This window comes from Ovis canadensis, chromosome 2 (assembly GCF_042477335.2).
Source record: "Ovis canadensis isolate MfBH-ARS-UI-01 breed Bighorn chromosome 2, ARS-UI_OviCan_v2, whole genome shotgun sequence".
In the NCBI taxonomy this organism is placed as follows: domain Eukaryota; kingdom Metazoa; phylum Chordata; class Mammalia; order Artiodactyla; family Bovidae; genus Ovis; species Ovis canadensis.
In genome coordinates, this window is record NC_091246.1 from 204,806,769 (window position 1) to 204,827,596 (window position 20,828).

A 20,828-nucleotide genomic window follows, 5' to 3' on the forward strand; every position below is an offset into this window, starting at 1 on the left:
ATGCCAAAGAATGCTCAAACTACTGCACAATTGCACTCATCTCACATGCTAGTAAAGTAATGCTCAAAATTCTCCAAGCCAGGCTTCAGCAGTACGTGAACCGTGAACTTCCAGATGTTCAAGCTGGTTTTAGAAAAGGCAGAGGAACCAGAGACCAAATTGCCAACATCCGCTGGATCATCAAAAAAGCAAGAAAGTTCCAGAAAAACATCTATTTCTGCTTTATTGACTATGCCAAAGCCTTTGAATGTGTGGATCACAAGAAACTGTGGAAAATTCTGAAAGAAATGGAAATACCAGACCACCTAACCTGCCCCTTGAGAAATTTGTATGCAGGTCAGGAAGCAGCAGTTAGAACTGGACATGGAAGAACAGACTGGTTCCAAATGATGATTTGGGAGAATGACATTCTAACATGTATACTATCATGTGAATTGAATCGCCAGTCTATGTCTGACACAGGATGCAGCATGCTTGGGGCTGGTGCATGGGAGATGTTTTGGGGAGGGAGGTGGGAGGGGGGTTCATGTTTGGGAATGCATGTAAGAATTAAAGATTTTAAAATAAAAAAAAAATAATAATAAAAATAGAGAAAAAGGGAAAAAAAAATAAAAGCTTAGTATTTCATTTATAGATCTAACAGATTTTATTATTCACTATTAAAGGTGTTTTACAAATATTTGGTCCGGTTTATAAAAAAAAAAAAAAAAGGAAAAGGAGTACGTCAAGGCTGTATATTGTCACCCTGCTTATTTAACTTCTATGCAGAGTACATCATGAGAAATGCTGGGCTGGAAGAAGCACAAACTGGAATCAAGATTGCTGAGAGAAATATCAATCACCTCAGATATGCAGATGACACCACCCTTATGGCAGAAAGTGAAGAAGAACTAAAAAGCCTCTTGATGAAAGTGAAGGAGGAGAGTGAAAAAGTTGGCTTAAAGCTCAACATTCAGAAAACGAAGATCATGGCATCCGGTCCCATCACTTCATGGCAAAGAGATGGGGAAACAGTGTCAGACTTTATTTTTGGGGGCTCCAAAATCACTGCAGATGGTGACTGCAGCCATGAAATTAAAAGACGCATACTCCTTGGAAGAAAAGTTATGACCAACCTAGATAGCATATTCAAAAGCAGAGACATTACTTTGCCGACTAAGGTCCATCTAGTCAAGACTATGGTTTTTCCTGTGGTCATGTATGGATGTGAGAGTTGGACTGTGAAGAAGGCTGAGCACCAAAGAATTGATGCGTTTGAACTGTGGTGTTGGAGAAGACTCTTGAGAGTCCCTTGGACTGCAAGGAGATCCAACCGGTCCATTCTGAAGGAGATCAGCCCTGGATTTCTTTGGAAGGAATGATGCTAAAGCTGAAACTCCCGTACTTTGGCCACCTCATGTGAAGAGTTGACTCATTGGAAAAGACTCTGATGCTGGGAGGGATTAGGGGCAGGAGGAGAAGGGGGCAACAGAGGATGAGATGGCTGGATGGCATCACCGACTCGATGGATGTGAGTCTGAGTGAACTCCGGGAGTTGGTGATGGACAGGGAGGCCTGGCGGGCTGCGATTCATGGGGTCGCAAAGAGTCGGACACAACTGAGTGACTGAACTGAACTGAGCACAAAAAAATACTGTGCTAAGTCCAAACAGTCTAGTAAAGGAGGGCAGGTCCTATGTCAACATTCACAGGTCTCTGAGTTCAGCCCCTGCTATGCAGTGGTGGGTCTATAGTGAGTTTTGTGGGGCAGGGGCCAAACACACTTGCATTGCTCTGCATAATAGAGTGAGAAGCATTTAGAGCTTGGCAGGAAGGCAGAGAAGAAGACAGACTGAAGAGAGGACCTGGCCCTGCAACCTTGGGCAGAGGTGTACATCTGGATGGGAACAGAGTAAACAGGCTGAGAGGGAAGAGAAGAATCCCAATGAAAGCATCAGATGCAGGCTTGTGGACCCAGGCAACCAAAACTTGTATCTCCAGGAATTCTGTGGAATTGTTTGGAGAACATTAGACTTTGTACAAGGTATGGTATGTAGTTTCTAGTCAGTCATATCTGTTTAGAACGCTAGGTGCCCTGACCAACAACTAGGTTATATCTAAAAATTTAGAAAAGGAAAAGGTTCAAGTTCATTGATCAGACAGGAAAAAAAAAAAAAAGAATTGGGTTGAGTCTAATATATTTCCTTTCATGTGAACTGTAGGTAATTTTCACTTGAGTGCTCATTTTACCTTGATCAAGACCATCCCCAAGAAAAAGTGATCAAGACCATCCCCAAGAAAAAGAAATGCAAAAAGGCAAAATGGTTGTATGAGGAGGCCTTACAAATAGTTGTGAAAAGAAGAGAAGCTAAAGGCAAAGGAGAAAAGGAAAGTTATACTCATCTGAATGCAGAGTTCCACAGAATAGCAAGGAGAGATAAGAAAGCCCTCCTCAGTGATCAGTGCAAAGAATAGAGGAAAACAATAGAATGGGAAAGACTAGAGATCTCTTCAAGAAAGTTAGAGATACCAAGGGAACATTTCATGCAAAGATGGGCACAATAAAGGACAGAAATGGTATGGACCTAACAGAAGCAGAAAATATTAAAAAGAGGTGGCAAGAATATACAGAAAAACTATACAAAATAGATCTTCATGACCCAGATAGTCACCCAGATCACTCACCTAGAGCCAGACATCCTGGAATGTGAAGTCAAGTGGGCTTTAGGAAGCATCACTACAAACAAAGCTAGTGGAGGTAATGGAATTCCAAAAAGATGATGCTGTGAAAGTGCTGCACTCAGTATGCCAGCAAATTTGGAAAACTCAACAGTGGCCATAGGACTGGAAAAGGTCAGTTTTCATTCCAACCCCAAAGAAATGCAATGCTAAAGAATGCTCAAACTACTGCACAATTGCACTCATTTCACACCCTAGCAAAGTAATGCTCAAAATTCTCCAAGCTAGGCTTCAATATTGTGTGAACCGTGAACTTCCAGATGTTCAAGCTGGTTTTAAAAATGGCAGAGGAACCAGAGATCAAAATGTGAACATCTGTTGGATAACAGAAAAAGCAGGAGCGTTCCAGAAAAACGTCTACTTCTGTTTTATTGACTACGCCAAAGCCTTTGACTGTGTAGAACACAACAAACTGTGGAAAATTCTTCAAGAGATGGGAATACCAGACCACCTCACCTGCCTCCTGAGAAATCTGTATGCAGGTCCAGAAGCAACAGTTAGAACCGGACATGGAACAACAGACTGGTTCCAAATAGGAAAAAGATTATGTCAAGGCTGTATATTGTCACCCTGCTTATTTAACTTCTATGCAGAGTACATCATGAGAAACGCTGGGCTGGATGAAGCACAAGCTAGAATCAAGATTGCTGGAGAAATATCAATAACCTCAGATATGCAGATGATACCACCATTATGGCAGAAAATGAAGAACAAAAGAACCTCTTGATGAAATTGAAAGAGGAGTGAAAAAGCTGGCTTAAAGCACAACATTCAAAAAACTAAGATCATGGCATCCGGTCCCATCACTTCATGGCAAAGAGATGGGGAAACAATGGAAACAATGCAGACTTTATTTTCTTGGGCTCCAAAATCACTGCAGATGGTGACTGCAGCCATGAAATTAAAAGATGCTTGCTCCTTGAAAGAAAAGCTATGACCAACCAAGATAGCATATTAAAAAGCAGAGACATTACTTTGCCGACAAAGGTCCGTCTAGTCAAAGCTATGGTTTTTCCTGTAGTCTTGTCCATTGTAAGAGTTGGACTATAAAGAAAGCTGAGCACCAAAGAATTGATGCTTTTGAACTGTGGTGTTTGAAAAGACTCTTGAGAGTCCCCTGGACTGCAAGGAGATCCAACCAATCTAAAGGAAATCAGTCCTGAATATTCATTAGAAGGACTGATGCTGAAGCTCCAATAATTTGGCCACCTGATGTGAAGAACTGACTCACTGGAAAAGACCCTGATGCTGAGAAAGATTACAGGCAGGAGGAGAAGGGGGATGACAGAGGATGAGATGGCTAGATGCCATCACTGACTGGATGGACATGAGTTTGTGCAAGCTCTGGGAGTTGGTGAAGGACAGGGAAGCCTGGCTTGCTGCAGATGATAAGGTCGCAAAGAGTCGAACATGACTGGGTGACTGAACTGACTGACTTTTGTACCAACACTCACTTTCGCAGCTCAAGGACACTAAGAATAACCATTACTTTTATTTCTCCACTTTTATGAAATGTTTCAACTTTGCCATTTTTCATTTTTCAAAATATCTACCAACGTAATGAATTGCAGTTTCACCCTACTTGACAAGAAGGGACTGTATCAAGGAATGCTTAGTTATACAAAGGAGGGGTTCTCAGTTGATTTCCAAGGATCAACCCTTTTTTACTGGAAAAGACCATGATGGACTCATTGGGAAAGACCCTGATGCTGGAAAAGATTGAGGGCAAGAGAAGAGGGCTGCAGAGGATAAGATAGTTAAATAGCATCACTGACTGAATGGACATGAGTTTGAGCAAACTCAAGGAGATAGTGAAGGACAGGGAAGCCTGGTGTGCTGCAGTTCATGGGGTCTCAAAGAGTTGGACATGACTTAGCTACTGAAAAACCCTTTTCTAAAATGAGAACGCAAGCAGTATAAAATGGCTATGGAATCAAATGCACAGCAATACAGGATACAGAATTAGAAAAGGCCTCAAGGGTCATCTGGACTGACCCTCATTTGACAGACAGCTTCATTTTATAGTCGTAATGGCTGAAGATGGTTTGCCAGCCTGGCTGTCTTAAGGGCCCCTGTGTTTTCTCCTAGCCCAGAGCTTACTCAGTGGACAGTATCAGGCAAGTACCCTGACCTAAATACTCTTAAATGTTAATTCTCCCTTAGTTATTTACATTTTAAATTCTGAAGTTTTAGCCTGCAAAAATGGATGCATGCCTTTAATAGGAATGTAAAGTAATATTTTCACAAAAATGAAGTTTTGATTTAAAAAGACTACAATTCCTTTTTTTTTAAGTTGCATTTTTATTTCAAAAATTTTACCTTGAAAGCATTTTACCTTGAAGAGGAAGTAATTCTATGGTTATTGAGGGAATCGATGATTTTTGTAATCAAAAGAAGTCTTTTTCCTGTATTACCCACTGGCTAAAAAATTACAGCTAGGAGTTTGCTCTGACAGAAATTCACTAGGTGAAAAAGAAGCTATGTGGGGAATGGGAAGCCGAACACTTTCTGAACCAAGAAACAATACTTAAACAGTACTTCTCAAACTAGTTGCGGTAAAGGACAAGTTTTTTAAAATTATTTCAAATTCCTCATGCATAATTAGTAGAATAACAAAATGAAAAAAAAGACAAAGATATAAATTATAAACTCAGTTATTTTCTCATTAAGTTTAGCAGTCATGAAATTACTCTATCAAATTTTTCTAAAAGTTTCTGAATGTTCACTCAAGTCACCACAGGAAAGACAAAATCTCAGACTAGTCACAAGCCACACTATGAGTGGTGCTGCTTCAAAGCCTTGGTTTCTTTTTTAATGAACAAGAATCTAAAAGGATGCTGGCATTCCTCCTGAGTGGAACACTCAGCCTCAGGACTGTAGGTAGGGCTTGTTGGATGACACTCCACGGTAGCCTCTCCTATTTGAGATACAGAAACTCCCTCTGTCATGGGATATCACACAGGAGTGAACCAGAGATGGCATCTATAGTCACTTTATTTCTACTTTTTATGACTTTCTCCTTTTACAAAAGGTCGCTTCAACCCTGTTTAAGAAACAGAAACATGCACTTTGGCACATGGAAAAGATGAGAAGAAATAGGATACACGTGCCTTAAAAATGGTCGCCTCCAATATTTGTTTTTCTTACTTTCAAATGTGCATTGCATTAAGTGGTCATAAATTACTCATGGAAAAGTAATTCTTTATGATTATACAGAGTCCTTAGACATAAACAATGTCAAATTTTATAAATAATAAGTTGCTCTGGACCAAGGTCTGAGTCTCATGCAATTTTCTATACTGTCCAGAAAGCCTGGCAGGTTTCTGGCACTTAATGTATATTCAATAAATTTGAGTAGAATAAATATATTGGTATCAGTTCAGTTCAGTTGCTCAACTGTGTCCGACTCTTTATGACCCTATGAATTGCAGCACACCAGGCCTCCCTGTCCATCACCAAATCCCGGAGTTCACCCAAACTCATGTCCATCGAGTCAGTGATGCCATCCAGCCATCTCATCCTCTCTCGTCCCCTTCTCCTCCTGCCCCCAATCCCTCCCAGCATCAGAGTCTTTTCCAATAAGTCAGCTCTTCACATGAGGTGGCCAAAGTATTGGAGTTTCAGCTTTAGCATCATTCCTTCCAAAGAACACCCAGGACTGATCTCCTTCAGAATGGACTGGATGGATCTCCTTGCAGTCCAAGGGACTCTCAAGAGTCTTCTCCAACACCACAGTTCAAAACCATCAATTCTTTGGTGCTCAGCTTTCTTTACAGTCCAACTCTCACATCCATACATGACTACTGGAAAAACCACAGCCTTGACTAGAAGGAACTTTGTTGGCAAAGTAATGTCTCTGCTTTTGAATATGCTATCTGGGTTGGTCATAACTTTCCTTCCAAGGAGTGTCTTTTAATTTCATGGCTGCAGTCACCATCTGCAGTGATTTTGGAGCCCCCCAAAATAAAGTCTGACACTGTTTCCACATCTATTTCCCATGAAGTGATGGGACCAGATGCCATGATCTTCATTTTCTGAATGTTGAGCTTTAAGCCAACTTTTTCACTCTCCTCTTTCACTTTCATCAAGAGGCTTTTTAGTTTCTCTTCACTTTCTGCCATAAGGGTGGTATCATCTGCATATCTGAGGTTATTGATATTTCTCCCAGCAATGTTGATTCTAGCTTGTGCTTCTTCCAGCCTAGCGTTTCTCATGATGTACACTGCATAGAAGTTAAATAAGCAGGGTGACAATATACAGCCTTTATGTACTCCTCTTCCTATTTGGAACCAGTCTGTTGTTCCATGTCCAGTTCTAACAGTTACTTCCTGACCTGTATATAGGTTTCTCAAGAGGCAGGTCAGGTGGTCTGGTATTCCCATCTCTTTCAGAATTTTCCACATGAATGAATAACCAATTCTCTAAATAATAATATGCAAAAATTAACAAGACATTTATGTGTGTTAATGTCCCTGAGGCTGTACTCAAGTCCAGAAGGAATTTAATCTATTACTGTAAAATAATAATTCATTGGGGCTTTTACCCTCTATCCTCTATTGACTATAGCAGTTTCATATACTATAAGAATTGTATAAATTGGTGCCTAATTTGTTCAAATTAATCAGATTATTCTTCTAAAAATACCACTATTAAACCAAATGTGTGCTTTATCATTATAATTATTATTAGACTACAATTATTCTAAGAACCAGTAGTATAAAGGGGAGACTTGGGGATGCGAAAGAATTCAAATTATTCAAGAACCACTGGCTCTAAACTTTGGGAAGGCCAGATACTAAAATATTCCCAGATATTAATCTCAGGTCTCAAAGTATGGAATGTAGACCACATGCATCAGAATTTTCTTTTTGAACTGAGCCCAGATTTCTGGGCTCAGTTACAGGCTTCATCAGAATCACTAGGGCTGAGGTCCTACAACATGTATTTTGTGTTTGTGTTTGTGTGTGTGCATGTGACTTTATTCAAAAATTCTTTAAATTGAAGTATAGTTGATTTATAATATCATGTTAAATTGAGGTGTTAGTTTGAGGCAAAGTGATTCCATTATATATATAAATAAGCGCTACCCTACTGGTTCAATGGTAAAGAATCTGCTCACCAATGCAAGAGACCTGGGTCAATCCTTGGGTTAGGAGGAAATGGCAACCCACTCCAGTAATCTTGCCTGGGAAATCCCATGGACAGAGGAGCCTGGCAGGCTACAGTTCACTGGGCTTCAAAAGAGCTGGACACAACTTAGTGACTAAACAACAATATATATATACATATGCAATTGTGTGTGTGTGTGTGTATATATGCACACATATATATATGAAATATAATATTGGCTACACAAAATATTACAAAATATTGAGTATAGTTCCTATGCTATACAGTAGGTCCTTGTATTTATCTACTTTATATGTCATACTGTTAGAACAGGTACTTTTAACAAGCACTGCGGGTTATCTGAATGCACACTAAATCTGAATACTACTCATCTACCTTCAAACAGGTTATAAGATGGTTACTTTCTACTCATTCCAGTTACAATCTATGTTCTATGTATGATCTTTTAATTATCATAAAAATAATTTATAGAAAGCAACAACATTCTAGTCTCCCATATAATTTTTCCAGTTCTCTTAGTAGCATTTAGTCCAAAATGACAGTGTTTTTTAGAAGGAAGGGAAAAACACGATGTATAAATTTTAGCTATAAGATTTTTTTCCTACTCAGATTTGGAAAACATCTTTATACCTGTTGGACATTTGTCTGCACATATACAAAAATAGATATGCTTTATAAGTTGAACAAGTGTCCCTAGGGATGCCCACGTGATGAGAGGGCAGCAGTGTAGCACAGTGGTTAGGAGAACAGGTTCTCTGGATACAGCCTCCTCCACTCATTGGCTGTGGTGTCTTAGGCTCTGTTGCTTAACTTCTCTGAGACCACATTTCCTAAATGAGGATTAATAACAGTGTCAGACTCAGAGAGTAATTAACTCTGAGGTTAAAATGGAATAATGTACAGAAAGTGCTTAGCACATTGCCTAGCAAGCAGTAACTACTCAATAAATATTCATCATGACAATACTAATTTGAACACAACATTCTAATTCTACACCCCAAAGATGGGATACAATCATTTTCAATATTTCTAACCACAAGAGAGTCTCTGCGACAGAAAAGTAACAAGTTCAGCAAATCCTTTGGTACAGCCCCTCAGTTCATTAGAGAAGAAAACCCATATGCAAAAGGCCAGTCACATTTGCACACAGACCACAGTAGGCTCTGTGGTTTTCTACTGGTTGTGTGCTGGCTGTCTACCTGCTATCTGCCCTCAACACAATGTCTAAGAAGGGATACTTCACATCCACTTGAGGCCCACTCAGAACAGGCTTCTATAAACATATGTGGAACCCCCCAGGTTTCTTTGCATTTTGTTCCTTTATACACAGCTGTTCTTTTCCAAGGAAAAACAAAATAACAAAAAAGCAGCAAGAATAAGCTAAATGGGAAATAATGTGAAATAATTTACATCAATACTCCAGATAATTCTTCCTGGCAGCCCAAAATCTTGCTCATGTATGTTACCTAGCATTGCAAAATAAATGTCTTTAATTTTTCTAAGAGACTCTTATTTCTTCACAGCTGTGGGAGCAGTCAGAGAAAGAGAGGGATGGTTGGTAGCCTCAGGGAGTCAGTAAGAAGACAATGCTGTTTGGCTCTAATTTCCTGTTTGGTGTCTTCTCCCTGGGGATTCCAGGGAGTGGGTGTGGAGTGGGGTGGAAGTAGGAGGAGGAGGGGGATTAGGCCCAGAAGGGAGTACACAACACAGCCTGGTCAGTACCAAGTAAGTCTTAAAGGTTTATCTCCACAAACCAATCTATTTCGAACAATTTTCAAGGGCTATGACCATGTCTTGATTTACCTTCTTATTTGCAGAGGAGCTTCTACAATGTCAAGCATGGGTGGGTGTTTAATCAATATTATGACCTAATACTCCTATTGCTGTAATAGGCTCAGGAAATGAATTCAGCAAATGAACATTCTTCTCCTAGTCACAGAAATCCAAACAAGAAATTTGCCTGATGGAAAGAAGGCTCAGAAATGTTGATGTACACTGATATCTCTGACTTAAACTGATAATCTGTGTTGCATACTATTTTAGGAACTCATTCTGATTTTGCAGGATCCAGTGGCTTAACTTGCTTTTAGTGCGACACTCCCATAAACAAACTTCAAGTTAGTTTATGTTCCATGCATGAAAGATGGTTGCCACCTCCATTCTTTGTGCTGTGTACTAGCTCCACGTTAGCAGTTTTACAGAGAATCAGGTCAACACAGCTTAAATGGAAAACCCAATCTTTACTGAATCACTCAAAAAACAATTGTTTCCTGGGCAGGCCAGATGCTAAATATACAATGACAAACAAGGATATGCCGCTCGTTGCAAAGAACTTACTAGCTAGACGATCTTTTTTAATAAAACAGAATAACAATTTCAAGTATAGTTTTATATTGTTCCTTCCACGTTAGCCAAGCTGAACTATATTTCGTGGAATTCCCTCCACTGTATTGTTCCATTTAGGGTTGCCCCCTTGAGAAAGCTGCATGTTCCGGAAGGGAAACATGAAACTACAAACTGATGGCCTGTTGGGTGTCAAGTGCTATGGTAGCTTGTGCACAGGGCCAGTGACCAGTAGCATCATTGTGTCGGCACAGGATGGTACCAGGTTGATGCTTCTTCAGATCCTACCACATCTTCTTCAATTACTCCTATTCCTGGGCCAGGCACGTGTGAGCTCAGAGGTTAAAGCACACAGCTTCTTCTGCAGGACACCCACATGGGCAATGTTGAGCAATGAGAGACAGATGGGGGCTCCAGGTTGTCCCTATTTTCCCCCATTTCATGTCTAGTTTTTCTTTTCAACTGCTGGCCCACAGTGACTTTAGGACCACACAGAAACCAAGAGGATAGCTTTACATAAATAAATAAACTTCCTCAGCAGCTCACACAATTGTGTAAGGTCTAATTCCTATAATAAATATCCACATTTATCATGGTGGTTCTGATTCCCTGATTGAACCCTGAACCTTGAACCCTGAGAGGGATCAATTATCCATGCTTGAGATGCAAAGAGGTTTTAAAGACAATATAGGGTTTATAAGTCTTTCAAAGAAGAAACGGCATTTAATACATATTTGTGTAAGGAATATTAGTGTTTGCCGATCTAAGCAACAGACAGATATGCCCACTGAACTCATGTATCTTCTTTGACAAGTTCTAATAGTCAAACTCCAAAAGACCAGTCCAAACCTTCTCTGGTCTTCCCACCTTGCGTATGCTTTCCCCACCTGTTATTTAGGGGAGGCATAAAATAATAGCTTTTGAACTGTGGTGTTGATACTTTTGAACTGTGGTGTTAGAGAAGACTCTTGAGAGTTCCTTGGACTGCAAGGAGATCCAACCAATCAATCCTAAAGGAAATCAGTCCTGAATATTCATTGGAAGGACTGATACTGAAGCTGAAACTCTAATACATTGGCCACGTGATGTGAAGAACCAACTCATTGGAAAAGACCCTGATGCTGGGAAAGATTGAAGGTGGGAAGAGAAGGGGATGACAGGATGAGATGGTTGGATGGCATCACTGACAATGGACATGAGTTTGAGTAGGCTCCAGGAGTTGATGATAGACAGGGAAGCCTGGCCTGCTGCAGTCCATGGGGACGCGGAGAGTCGGACGTGACTGAGTGACTGAACTGAACCGAACTGAAAGTAATGGATATAGGATCTAATTATAAAAAGGAGGAATGGGATGTAGCCAAAATGGCAGAATGGGAAGTGCCTGAATTCACCTCTTCCCACAGGCACACCACAACTGCAACTACTTACAGAGCAACCATCCATGAGAATGATCTGAAGACTTATAGAAAGGATTTCCCCAACAAAAGATATAAAGAACGGACTACAACGAGAGAGAGGAGGGGCCAAGATGCAGTGTACGCAGGACCCATATACCTGGGTAAGAAACCCATAAATGGGAAGAATATCACAATCACAGAGGTCCTCCCCAAGGAGCGAGAGGTCTAAGCCCCACACTGCGCTCTGCAGCCTGGGACCCTGCAGCAGGAAGACGCGTGCCCAGAACTTCTGCTTTGAAAGCCAGTGGGGCTTATGTTCAGGAGAGCCAGAGAACTTAGGAAACAGACTGCTCTTAAAGAGCATGTGCAGAGGTTGTAGCTTGAGAAAAGCCTGGGTCAGACCTACTTGCTATTCTTGGAGAGCCTCTTGAGAGGCAGAAGGTACCTAGGTTCACTTGAGAATGAAGACACTGGTGGCATCTACTTGGGGGAGCTCATTCTACCATGATGTCAGCACTGGCAAGTGCCATTTTAGAATCCTTCCAATAGCCTATTAGTGCTGGGGGCTTACCTACCCACTAGCACCAGCTCCACAGCCCCCAGGCTGCACAGCCAACCACTTGCAGAGCCTACCACATCCTCCAGTGGGCCCCCAACATAAGGTAGAACCTCACAGCTAAACAAGCTTGGAGCCAGCCTTGCCTCCCAGAAAGCTCACAGTAATTGACCTGGCTCCATCAGAGGAGGAACCCACAGCCCAGATGGGGGCACCCCTAGAGCACATAGCTCTGGTGACCAGAAGGGAAAGTGGTGTTGGATACCACAGGACGTCTCCTACATAAAACCACTTCTCTAAGATCAGAAAATGTACTTGACCTACCTAGTACAGGAAAATAAACACAGAGAATTAGGCAAAATGAGGAGACAGAGAAATATGCTCCAAAAGAAGAAACAAGACAAAACCTCAGAAAAAGAATGAAAGTAGAGACAGCAACCTAACTGATAAAGGGTTCAAGGTAATGATCAAAAATGATCATTTTTTGATCATCAAAAAAGATGCTCAATGAACTTCAGAGAAGAATGGATGAAAACTGGGAGAATTTTAACAGAGTTAGAAAATATAAAGAAAAAATGTGAATTGAATCACCAGTCTATGTCTGACGCAGGATGCAGCATGCTTGGGGCTGGTGCATGGGGATGACCCAGAAAGATGTTATGGGGAGGGAGGTGGGAGGGGGGTTCATGTTTGGGAATGCATGTAAGAATTAAAGATTTTAAAATTTAAAAAATAAAAAAATAAAAATAAAAAATAAAATTAGAGCAGGTAAAAAAAAAATGAAAACAGAAGGATAAATGAAGGAGTTGGGTAAGGCTAGAGTGTTAATAGGAGTTAAAAAAAACAGCTGCAGACCATTTGTCTTCTTGATTGGCTAACTTATGGATTTTTTTTTTTTTTTAAGGAGGCATTCTGTTGAAAACACCATGGTAAACATAAATATTTCTCCAAATGGTATGATAATTACTCCTGGAATCAGATGTCAAATATAAAAGTAAAACTACATTAAAAGCCAATGAAAAAAGTTAAAAAAAAAAAAAAAAGAAAAACCAAACAAAGCTGAAGAATATACTAACTGAAATGAAAGATACACTAGAAGGAATCAACAGTAGATTAGATGATACAGAGGAATAATCAGTGATCTGGAAGGGTAGTGGAAATCACCCAAGCTAAACATAAAAAAGCACAGGAGCCTACTGGGCTACAGTCCATAGGGTCACAAAGAGTAAGACACAGCTGAGTGACTAAGCACATGAAACATTATAGGTTCTTGGTTTTTGGTTACTATATACACACACACACACATTTATACTGATGATCTCAAGTTTTATATATGTATGGATCTTCCCAAGTGGCACTAGTGGTAAGGAACCGCCTCCCAGTGCAGGAGACATAAAAGACGTGGGTTTGATCCTAGGTCTGGAACATCCCCTGGAGAAGGGCATTGCAACACACTTCAGTATTCTTGCCTGGAGAATCCCATGGACAAGGGAGTCTGGCAGGCTACAATCCATAGAGTTGCAAAGAGTCAGATACAACTGAAACTGAGCACCTCCTGTGTTCACAGGATTGTTCAGGCAAGAATACTGGAGGGGCTCTTCCGACCCAGAGATCAAACTTGCATCTCCTGTGTCTCCTGCATTGGAAGGCAGATTCTTTACCACTGAGCGACTTGGGAAGCCCCCAAATGTACAATCGATACATATAAAAAAAACAGAAAAAAAATCTAAACAGTCAATATAGGCATCAAATCACAATGGAAGAGAACAAAAGAAGAAGAAGAAAAAAAAAAAACTACAAAACAACCAAAGCAATTAATGGAATGGCAAGAACACATCTATCAATAATTACTTTAAATGTAAATAGACAAAATGTTCCAATTAAAAGACATATTTGCCATCCTCACCCAAATTTCCAGCATTCAAAATAGAATTATTTCCTGAGCACCTACAATATACCAGGCTTAGGATACATCAAGAAACAAAAAACAGATCCCTACTGTCATGGTGCTTACATTTCGGTGACATATTTACCAAACTCAGCACTTTCAAACAGAACTGATTAACTTCCCTGCCCCTTGCTCCTTTGCCTGGCCTTCCCAGTTAACGATGTCACCGTTCACCCAGGGGCTTCTTTGCCATCTCACCCTCACTTGTTCCAAACCCTGTCAGGTTTACACTTATCTCTGCTTGTCAACACTCCCCACTGCTCAGAGGACACCCAGGATTCTGCTACTTGACCCAGCCTCTACTATCAGACTTATCTTCTACTATACCCTGTGTTCCAGCTACATCGAACTGAACCCACCATTGTTCACAGCCATGACCCTTGTTCTTCAGCATGTCTGTTCTCCTGCCTCAGCCCTCTCTCCTTTTCTTGGCCTGGTAAACCTCTGCTGCTGCTGCTGCTAAGTCGCTTCAGTCGTGTCCGACTCTGTGCGACCCCATAGATGGCAGCCATCCTCTAAGGACTAGCTTAACTGACATCTCTTCTTGGAAGACTTCATCTATTCAAGAAGACAGTTATTTGCTTCTTCCTCCAATTCAGTTATGATACTGTACTGATCTGCTTACCTGTTTGCATTCCATCCAGACTGAGAACTCACTGAAGTCAAGGATGATGCCATCTTGGACCACCCCAGGCAGCCCCTAACACCATGCCTGGCACGCAGGAGGTACTTAAATAAACAGCTGTTCAATTTGGTAGCCCTCTCGCATGAGAGGTTTTGCATTAGAGCCTTTTGCTAACCAGTGAGAATCCCTAATTCAGCAGAAAGCATTTTTCTCTTTCTAGAAGCTGGAGGTTCTAGATTAAATAAGATAATCACACCTCCCAGAATGCTGGAAATAAAAGCAAAAATAAACAAATGGGATCTAATTAAAATTAAAAGCTTCTGCACAACAAAGGAAAATATAAGCAAGGTGAAAAGACAGCCTTCTGAATGGGAGAAAATAATAGCAAATGAAGCAACTGACAAACAACTAATCTCAAAAATATACAAGCAACTTCTGCAGCTCAACTCCAGAAAAATAAACGACCCAATCAAAAAATGGGCCAAAGAACTAAATAGACATTTCTCCAAAGAAGACATACGGATGGCTAACAAACACATGAAAAGATGCTCAACATCACTCATTATTAGAGAAATGCAAATCAAAACCACAATGAGGTACCACTTCACACCAGTCAGAATGGCTGCGATCCAAAAATCTGCAAGCAATAAATGCTGGAGAGGGTGTGGAGAAAAGGGAACCCTCCTACACTGTTGGTGGGAATGCAAACTAGTACAGCCACTATGGAGAACAGTGTGGAGATTCCTTAAAAAATTGCAAATAGAACTACCTTATGACCCAGCAATCCCACTTCTGGGCATACACACCGAGGAAACCAGAATTGAAAGAGACACATGTACCCCAATGTTCATCGCAGCACAGTTTATAATAGCAAGGACATGGAAACAACCTAGATGTCCATCAGCAGATGAATGGATAAGAAAGCTGTGGTACATATACACAATGGAGTATTACTCAGCCGTTAAAAAGAATTCATTTGAATCAGTTCTGATGAGATGGATGAAACTGGAGCCGATTATACAGAGTGAAGTAAGCCAGAAAGAAAAACACCAATACAGTATACTAACACATATATATGGAATTTAGGAAGATGGCAATGACGACCCTGTATGCAAGACAGGGAAAGAGACACAGAAGTGTATAACGGACTTTTGGACTCAGAGGGAGAGGGAGAGGGTGGGATGATTTGGGAGAATGACATTCTAACATGTATACTATCATGTGAATTGAATCGCCAGTCTATGTCTGACGCAGGATGCAGCATGCTTGGGGCTGGTGCGTGGGGATGACCCAGAAAGATGTTATGGGGAGGGAGGTGGGAGGGGGGTTCATGTTTGGGAATGCATGTAAGAATTAAAGATTTTAAAATTTAAAAAATAAAAAACTAAAACTAAAAAAAAAAAAAAAAAAAAAGATAATCACTCACTTCACTTCTGGAGGCAACAGCCCGATGCAACGGGGTCAGCCACATGTTGTCCTTGGCATTCACACGAGCTCCTGGAACCAAACAGCACAGGTTAGAGGCATAATACAGCCAGGGCAAGTTCTGCTGATGCGAAGTCAGATGCTGTATCTTGTGCTCTTGTTTGCCTGGTACAAACAACACATTTTGTTTGTTTGTTTTTTCTTTGTATCAATCATGTGCTTTCTGGCCAGACAGGAGGTGATACTGAGTCCAGTAGAAGAAGCAAGATCATGAGTTTAGAATGTCACAAGAATTAGGTTAAGACTAGAAGAGAAATAACAGTGTCTCACTGGGTGGGAGATACAGTTTTAAGAAAGCTGAGATTCTCCAGAACTTTAGAAATATAGGTTCTGAAGAATGGAGAACTTCTCAAGGGTGTGGATATATGAATGTGTGCTCCTGAATATAATATATATTCCTGAATATAAACTATATAATCACATGTATTATTTTATTTTTAGTCATTAAGCATATTTATCTCACAGGGCAGACAACATCCTTCTCAACAAATTATTAGGGAAGAGCAGTATTTTAACAAATGTATATTATACTAGAAGCCAGTGAGATGTCAAACAAATTTGTACAATTGGGTTCTGATGAGACTTGATCTGGGCTAAAGGGATTAGCAAAAATCCATTTTATTCAAGACCCTAATTATTTCTCTGGAACTAGCCACATATTTCGGTAGGAAAAAGCCAGCTTCCATGGGAGCTTTTGAACAGACACCACATGAAGCCTCTGTGGGCTGTTCACAACTCCCTCACACTATGGGGTGGGCAGATAGGGTAACACAGCCATGTCTCCTCAGCCGAACTAGTTTGAACCAGAGCTGTGAAAACTGCCTATTACCATGAACAGCAAAAGACCTATTTTACTTCATGGTTTTTTTATCATATGAGTAATACATGAATGTATTCTTCTTTTAAAAGATAGATTGTTATAGATTTAGGTAAAGTCCCTTTAAGAATCACCCCCAATGCTGGACTCTCTTCACTCCCTGAAGAAAACTACTACTTTGAGTTGGTATATGAGATTCTGATTTATGTCTTAGATACAAATATGTGTACTTGTAGAAAATATTTCCAATATTTCACTGTAAACAATGCTGCTATGAACATCCATAAAATGACTCTATGCAAGTGTGTAAGTATTTTTCTAGGATACATAATTAGAAATGGACCTTCTGTGTCACTGACCATGTACTTTTGGTTTTAACAGTTTCAACCCTTCAAAGTGTGCCAATTTATACACTCACAGTGTATGACTGCTTTATTTCCTCACATTTTCATCAATACTTTATATTATCAGTTATTTATTATTATTATTCAAGGAATATGCATAACAATCTCTTTGAGTTCTTCTCCAGAACTGGGGCCACCACTCAAGCAGAGGATGGTAACTTCAGGTTGAGCACAAGATTCCTGGAGCACTGCCCAATTGCCTCACCACGAACCAATCAGAAGAAAGTCACACAGTCTGCAGCCCTCATTCCAAATGTTGCCTTCCTCTTCTGGGGACTGCTGCTGCTGCTGCAAAGTCGCTTCAGTCGTGTCCGACTCTGTGCAACCCCACAGACGGGGGCCCACTGTCTCTGGGATTCTCCAGGCAAGAACACTGGAGTGGGCTGTCATTTCCTTGTCCAGTGCATGGAAGTGAAAAGTGAAAGTGAAGTCGCTCAGTCGTGCCCGACTCTTAGCGACCCCATGGACTGCAGCCTATCAGGCTCCTCCATCCATGGGATTTTCCACACAAGAGTACTGGAGTGGGGTGCCATTGCCTTCTCCACTTCTGGGGACTGGTGATGACCTAGTAGGCCTCCTGTTTGGCCCCTGTATGTTTGGACCCTGACTGGGTCCAACAGTTTTGGGCTAAACTGCTGTTACGACACAGCTTCCCAGGTGGCACTAGTGGTAAAGAACCCATCTGCCAATGCAGGCGACACAGGAGATGTGGGTTCAGTCCCTGGGTCGGGAAGATCCCCTGGAGGAGGAAATGGCAACCCACTCCTATGTTCTTGCCTGGAGAATCCCACGGACAGAGGAGCCTGCTGGGCTATAGTCCAAAGGATCGCAAAGAATTGGATACAACTGAAGTGACTGTGCATATCAGTTACTTAAAATACTGCAAATCTGATTGGAAGAAAATGGTCTTACATTTCTGTGTTGCCTATTTAACAATGAGATTGGGCATCTTCTAATATGTTTGTTTATTAGCCACTTGTAATTCATTCCCTGAGAACTGTTTATTTATATTCTTTGCCTATTCCCCCTATTTTTCTTATAATTTATATGTATACATTTATACTGTAGCTACTGTTATTACTGTTTATGTATTCTAAAATTCTAAAAAAATGTTTTATGTAGATTCAAATATGGCTTTTAATATCAAAATTCTTTTAAGGAGAAAAATGCCACTGAGCTTGCTGGGTAACATAAAGCAACATACACCCCCATGTGTAACGAACACCAGCACTGTGTTCATACAGCTTTGGACTCACTTGAGAAATTGAAAGATAATTAGAAATCTAGGGAGTAGATTCAGTCACTGTGTAAGCCTTCCATTCCTCCACTAATCCTCCTCCACAAGGTTGAAGAGGCAGCTGCCAGGGAAACCACCTCTCCCAGAACCACAAAATTATTATGACAAAAGCAGAGTTATCTGAATGGGAACGTGTATTTCATCAGTGTCATCTCGTGAGACTGGCTTCCTCATCCTCTTCCTCTGTCTATCGGAAAGTCTTGTTTACATGTCAGAGGGAGACGTCAGATGGTTTGAGTTGAATATTTATAACTGATTTTCTAAAGGAAGCTTCACGTTATTTACCTGCCTGTCAGGCACCATTGTGCACTGAAGGACACAGAGTCAGCATGTCTAATGATTTAAAGGCAAATGCTTTTTCCCCCAAGCACATTTTTAAATTTTTTTCTTAAAGCACCAGGTTATACTGATTCTCCAGAAATCAAGACCAAATTAAAAGTTATCAGGTATGAAATCTAATTACAAATTAAACACCTTTTTTTAAAAAATCTTATCCCTACTACCGCTTGATTTTATTTTCATAGATAATAGGAGCAAAGAGAACTCTGAGCATATTTTCAGAGGCAATATTTCTGTTCTTCTCACAGTGTCATCTAGAAACAAGTAGGACAAAGAAAAAAGATAGATCAAATGACTAAAAATCTTATAGGCCAGCAAGAACAATTGATTCTTAAGCCAACGTTTGGCTTTTAATTATAGAAATAAATATGAAAGAAAGATCACATGAAATATGATTATAATACAGTGAGATCAGCTTGCTATTGATTTTTTAAAAACAAACAGACAAAATCTCATTATAGCTCAGGAGCACTGTCCTGCAAAGCAATGACCTAAGAAGAGTATATGATAATTCCAAATATGTGGCAATTGCTCAAAACATCTTAAAAACTCCCCTTGGAGTTGCCTTTGGGGCCAGTTCATATGCCTATCAGCAAATGGCCCATTACTTTATAATCACACTACATTGGAGACCAAAATCAGCATTGCCTCATTTAATTACTCCTCTTTTTCTAGACCCCCCCAAAAATCAAATCCAACCTCAAAGGATGAATATTTGTTATGCATGAAAGAATCAAAAGAATGACCTGCCACCAGCTCTGGAGGCAATTTGCATTGGGAGTGGTAATCACATTTTGAAAAATTATAGGAAATAATTTCATAGGAATACCACTTGTTTGGTGGCCTACATTCTAATTTATTTTTTTAAATTAATAGTTACAACTCACAAACACTCACATGTGACAGGGTGTGTAATCCCGGTTTTCTTCCTTCAGCTCAGAACTCTCTCTCTAACCCTGTGTGTTTCCAGAATTTCTCTACAAGGTCTTGTTACTATGGCTGTTTCTCTGTGTGCTCTGCTCTCTATATCTCAAAACTAGTCTCTTAGCTAGTTGGTTCACACTGATCTCATTCATATATCTTCAGGCAAATGATTTAGCAAGCTCTTGACCTTCTCTCTGCCTTAATCCTGACTCGGTCAGTTCCAAAACAGAAGCTACAAGCAGGTGGTGAAAATAAAGCCAGAAGCAGTTATAACAAGAGGAACTCTGCAAGGCCTGAATTCCTTGCTGTCTACTCAGAGACACTCAGGGTTCCATGTGCCTAGCTAACAAAAGATAATGTCAGTAGGAATTTAGCGGGCTTGAGTTACACTATGCTGTGTAAGTTAATACAACAATGGAGAACACAGCTGTAATGGGAGACTCCGGCAAAGTCAAATGATTTGTCCAACATGGGAATCATTAGCACCTCATTCATTATTAAACTGGAAAACAACTTGGTTGGATTCCCTAAAGGGTCAGCTGCCAGATGTAAGTCTAGAGATGAAATCACTGCTCTTGCAATGATATTTGTTTAGGAATATACTACGTAAAATGAATAAAGAACCTTTCAGGGAAATTAAAACCCTGAGAATTTCAAGAGTTTGCTAAGTTTCCACAGTTGAGTAAAATTCCTAAAGAACCTTCACAATTCTCTTCTGTATCCTAAGTCTTCCTAATTTGATGAGGGAAGGAGGAAAAAATCCATAGCATGTGCCACCTGAAATTATACTAGAGGCATTAATAACTCAGTGATTCTTCCAAGATGACTGGGCTAAGGAAACAGGTG

General features: G+C 40.4%; 1 protein-coding gene across 3 annotated transcripts in view; it reads right to left on the bottom strand.

The window, feature by feature from the left end:
* Positions 1–20,828, bottom strand: part of ANKRD44 (ankyrin repeat domain 44) — a 315,568-nt gene that overhangs the window by 124,971 nt on the left and 169,769 nt on the right. For all 3 annotated transcript variants that reach the window (XM_069577913.1, XM_069577911.1, XM_069577912.1), the window contains exon 4: positions 16,143–16,213. In XM_069577913.1, coding sequence (XP_069434014.1) covers positions 16,143–16,213 — 71 coding nt within the window. The remainder of the gene's footprint in view (positions 1–16,142; positions 16,214–20,828) is intronic.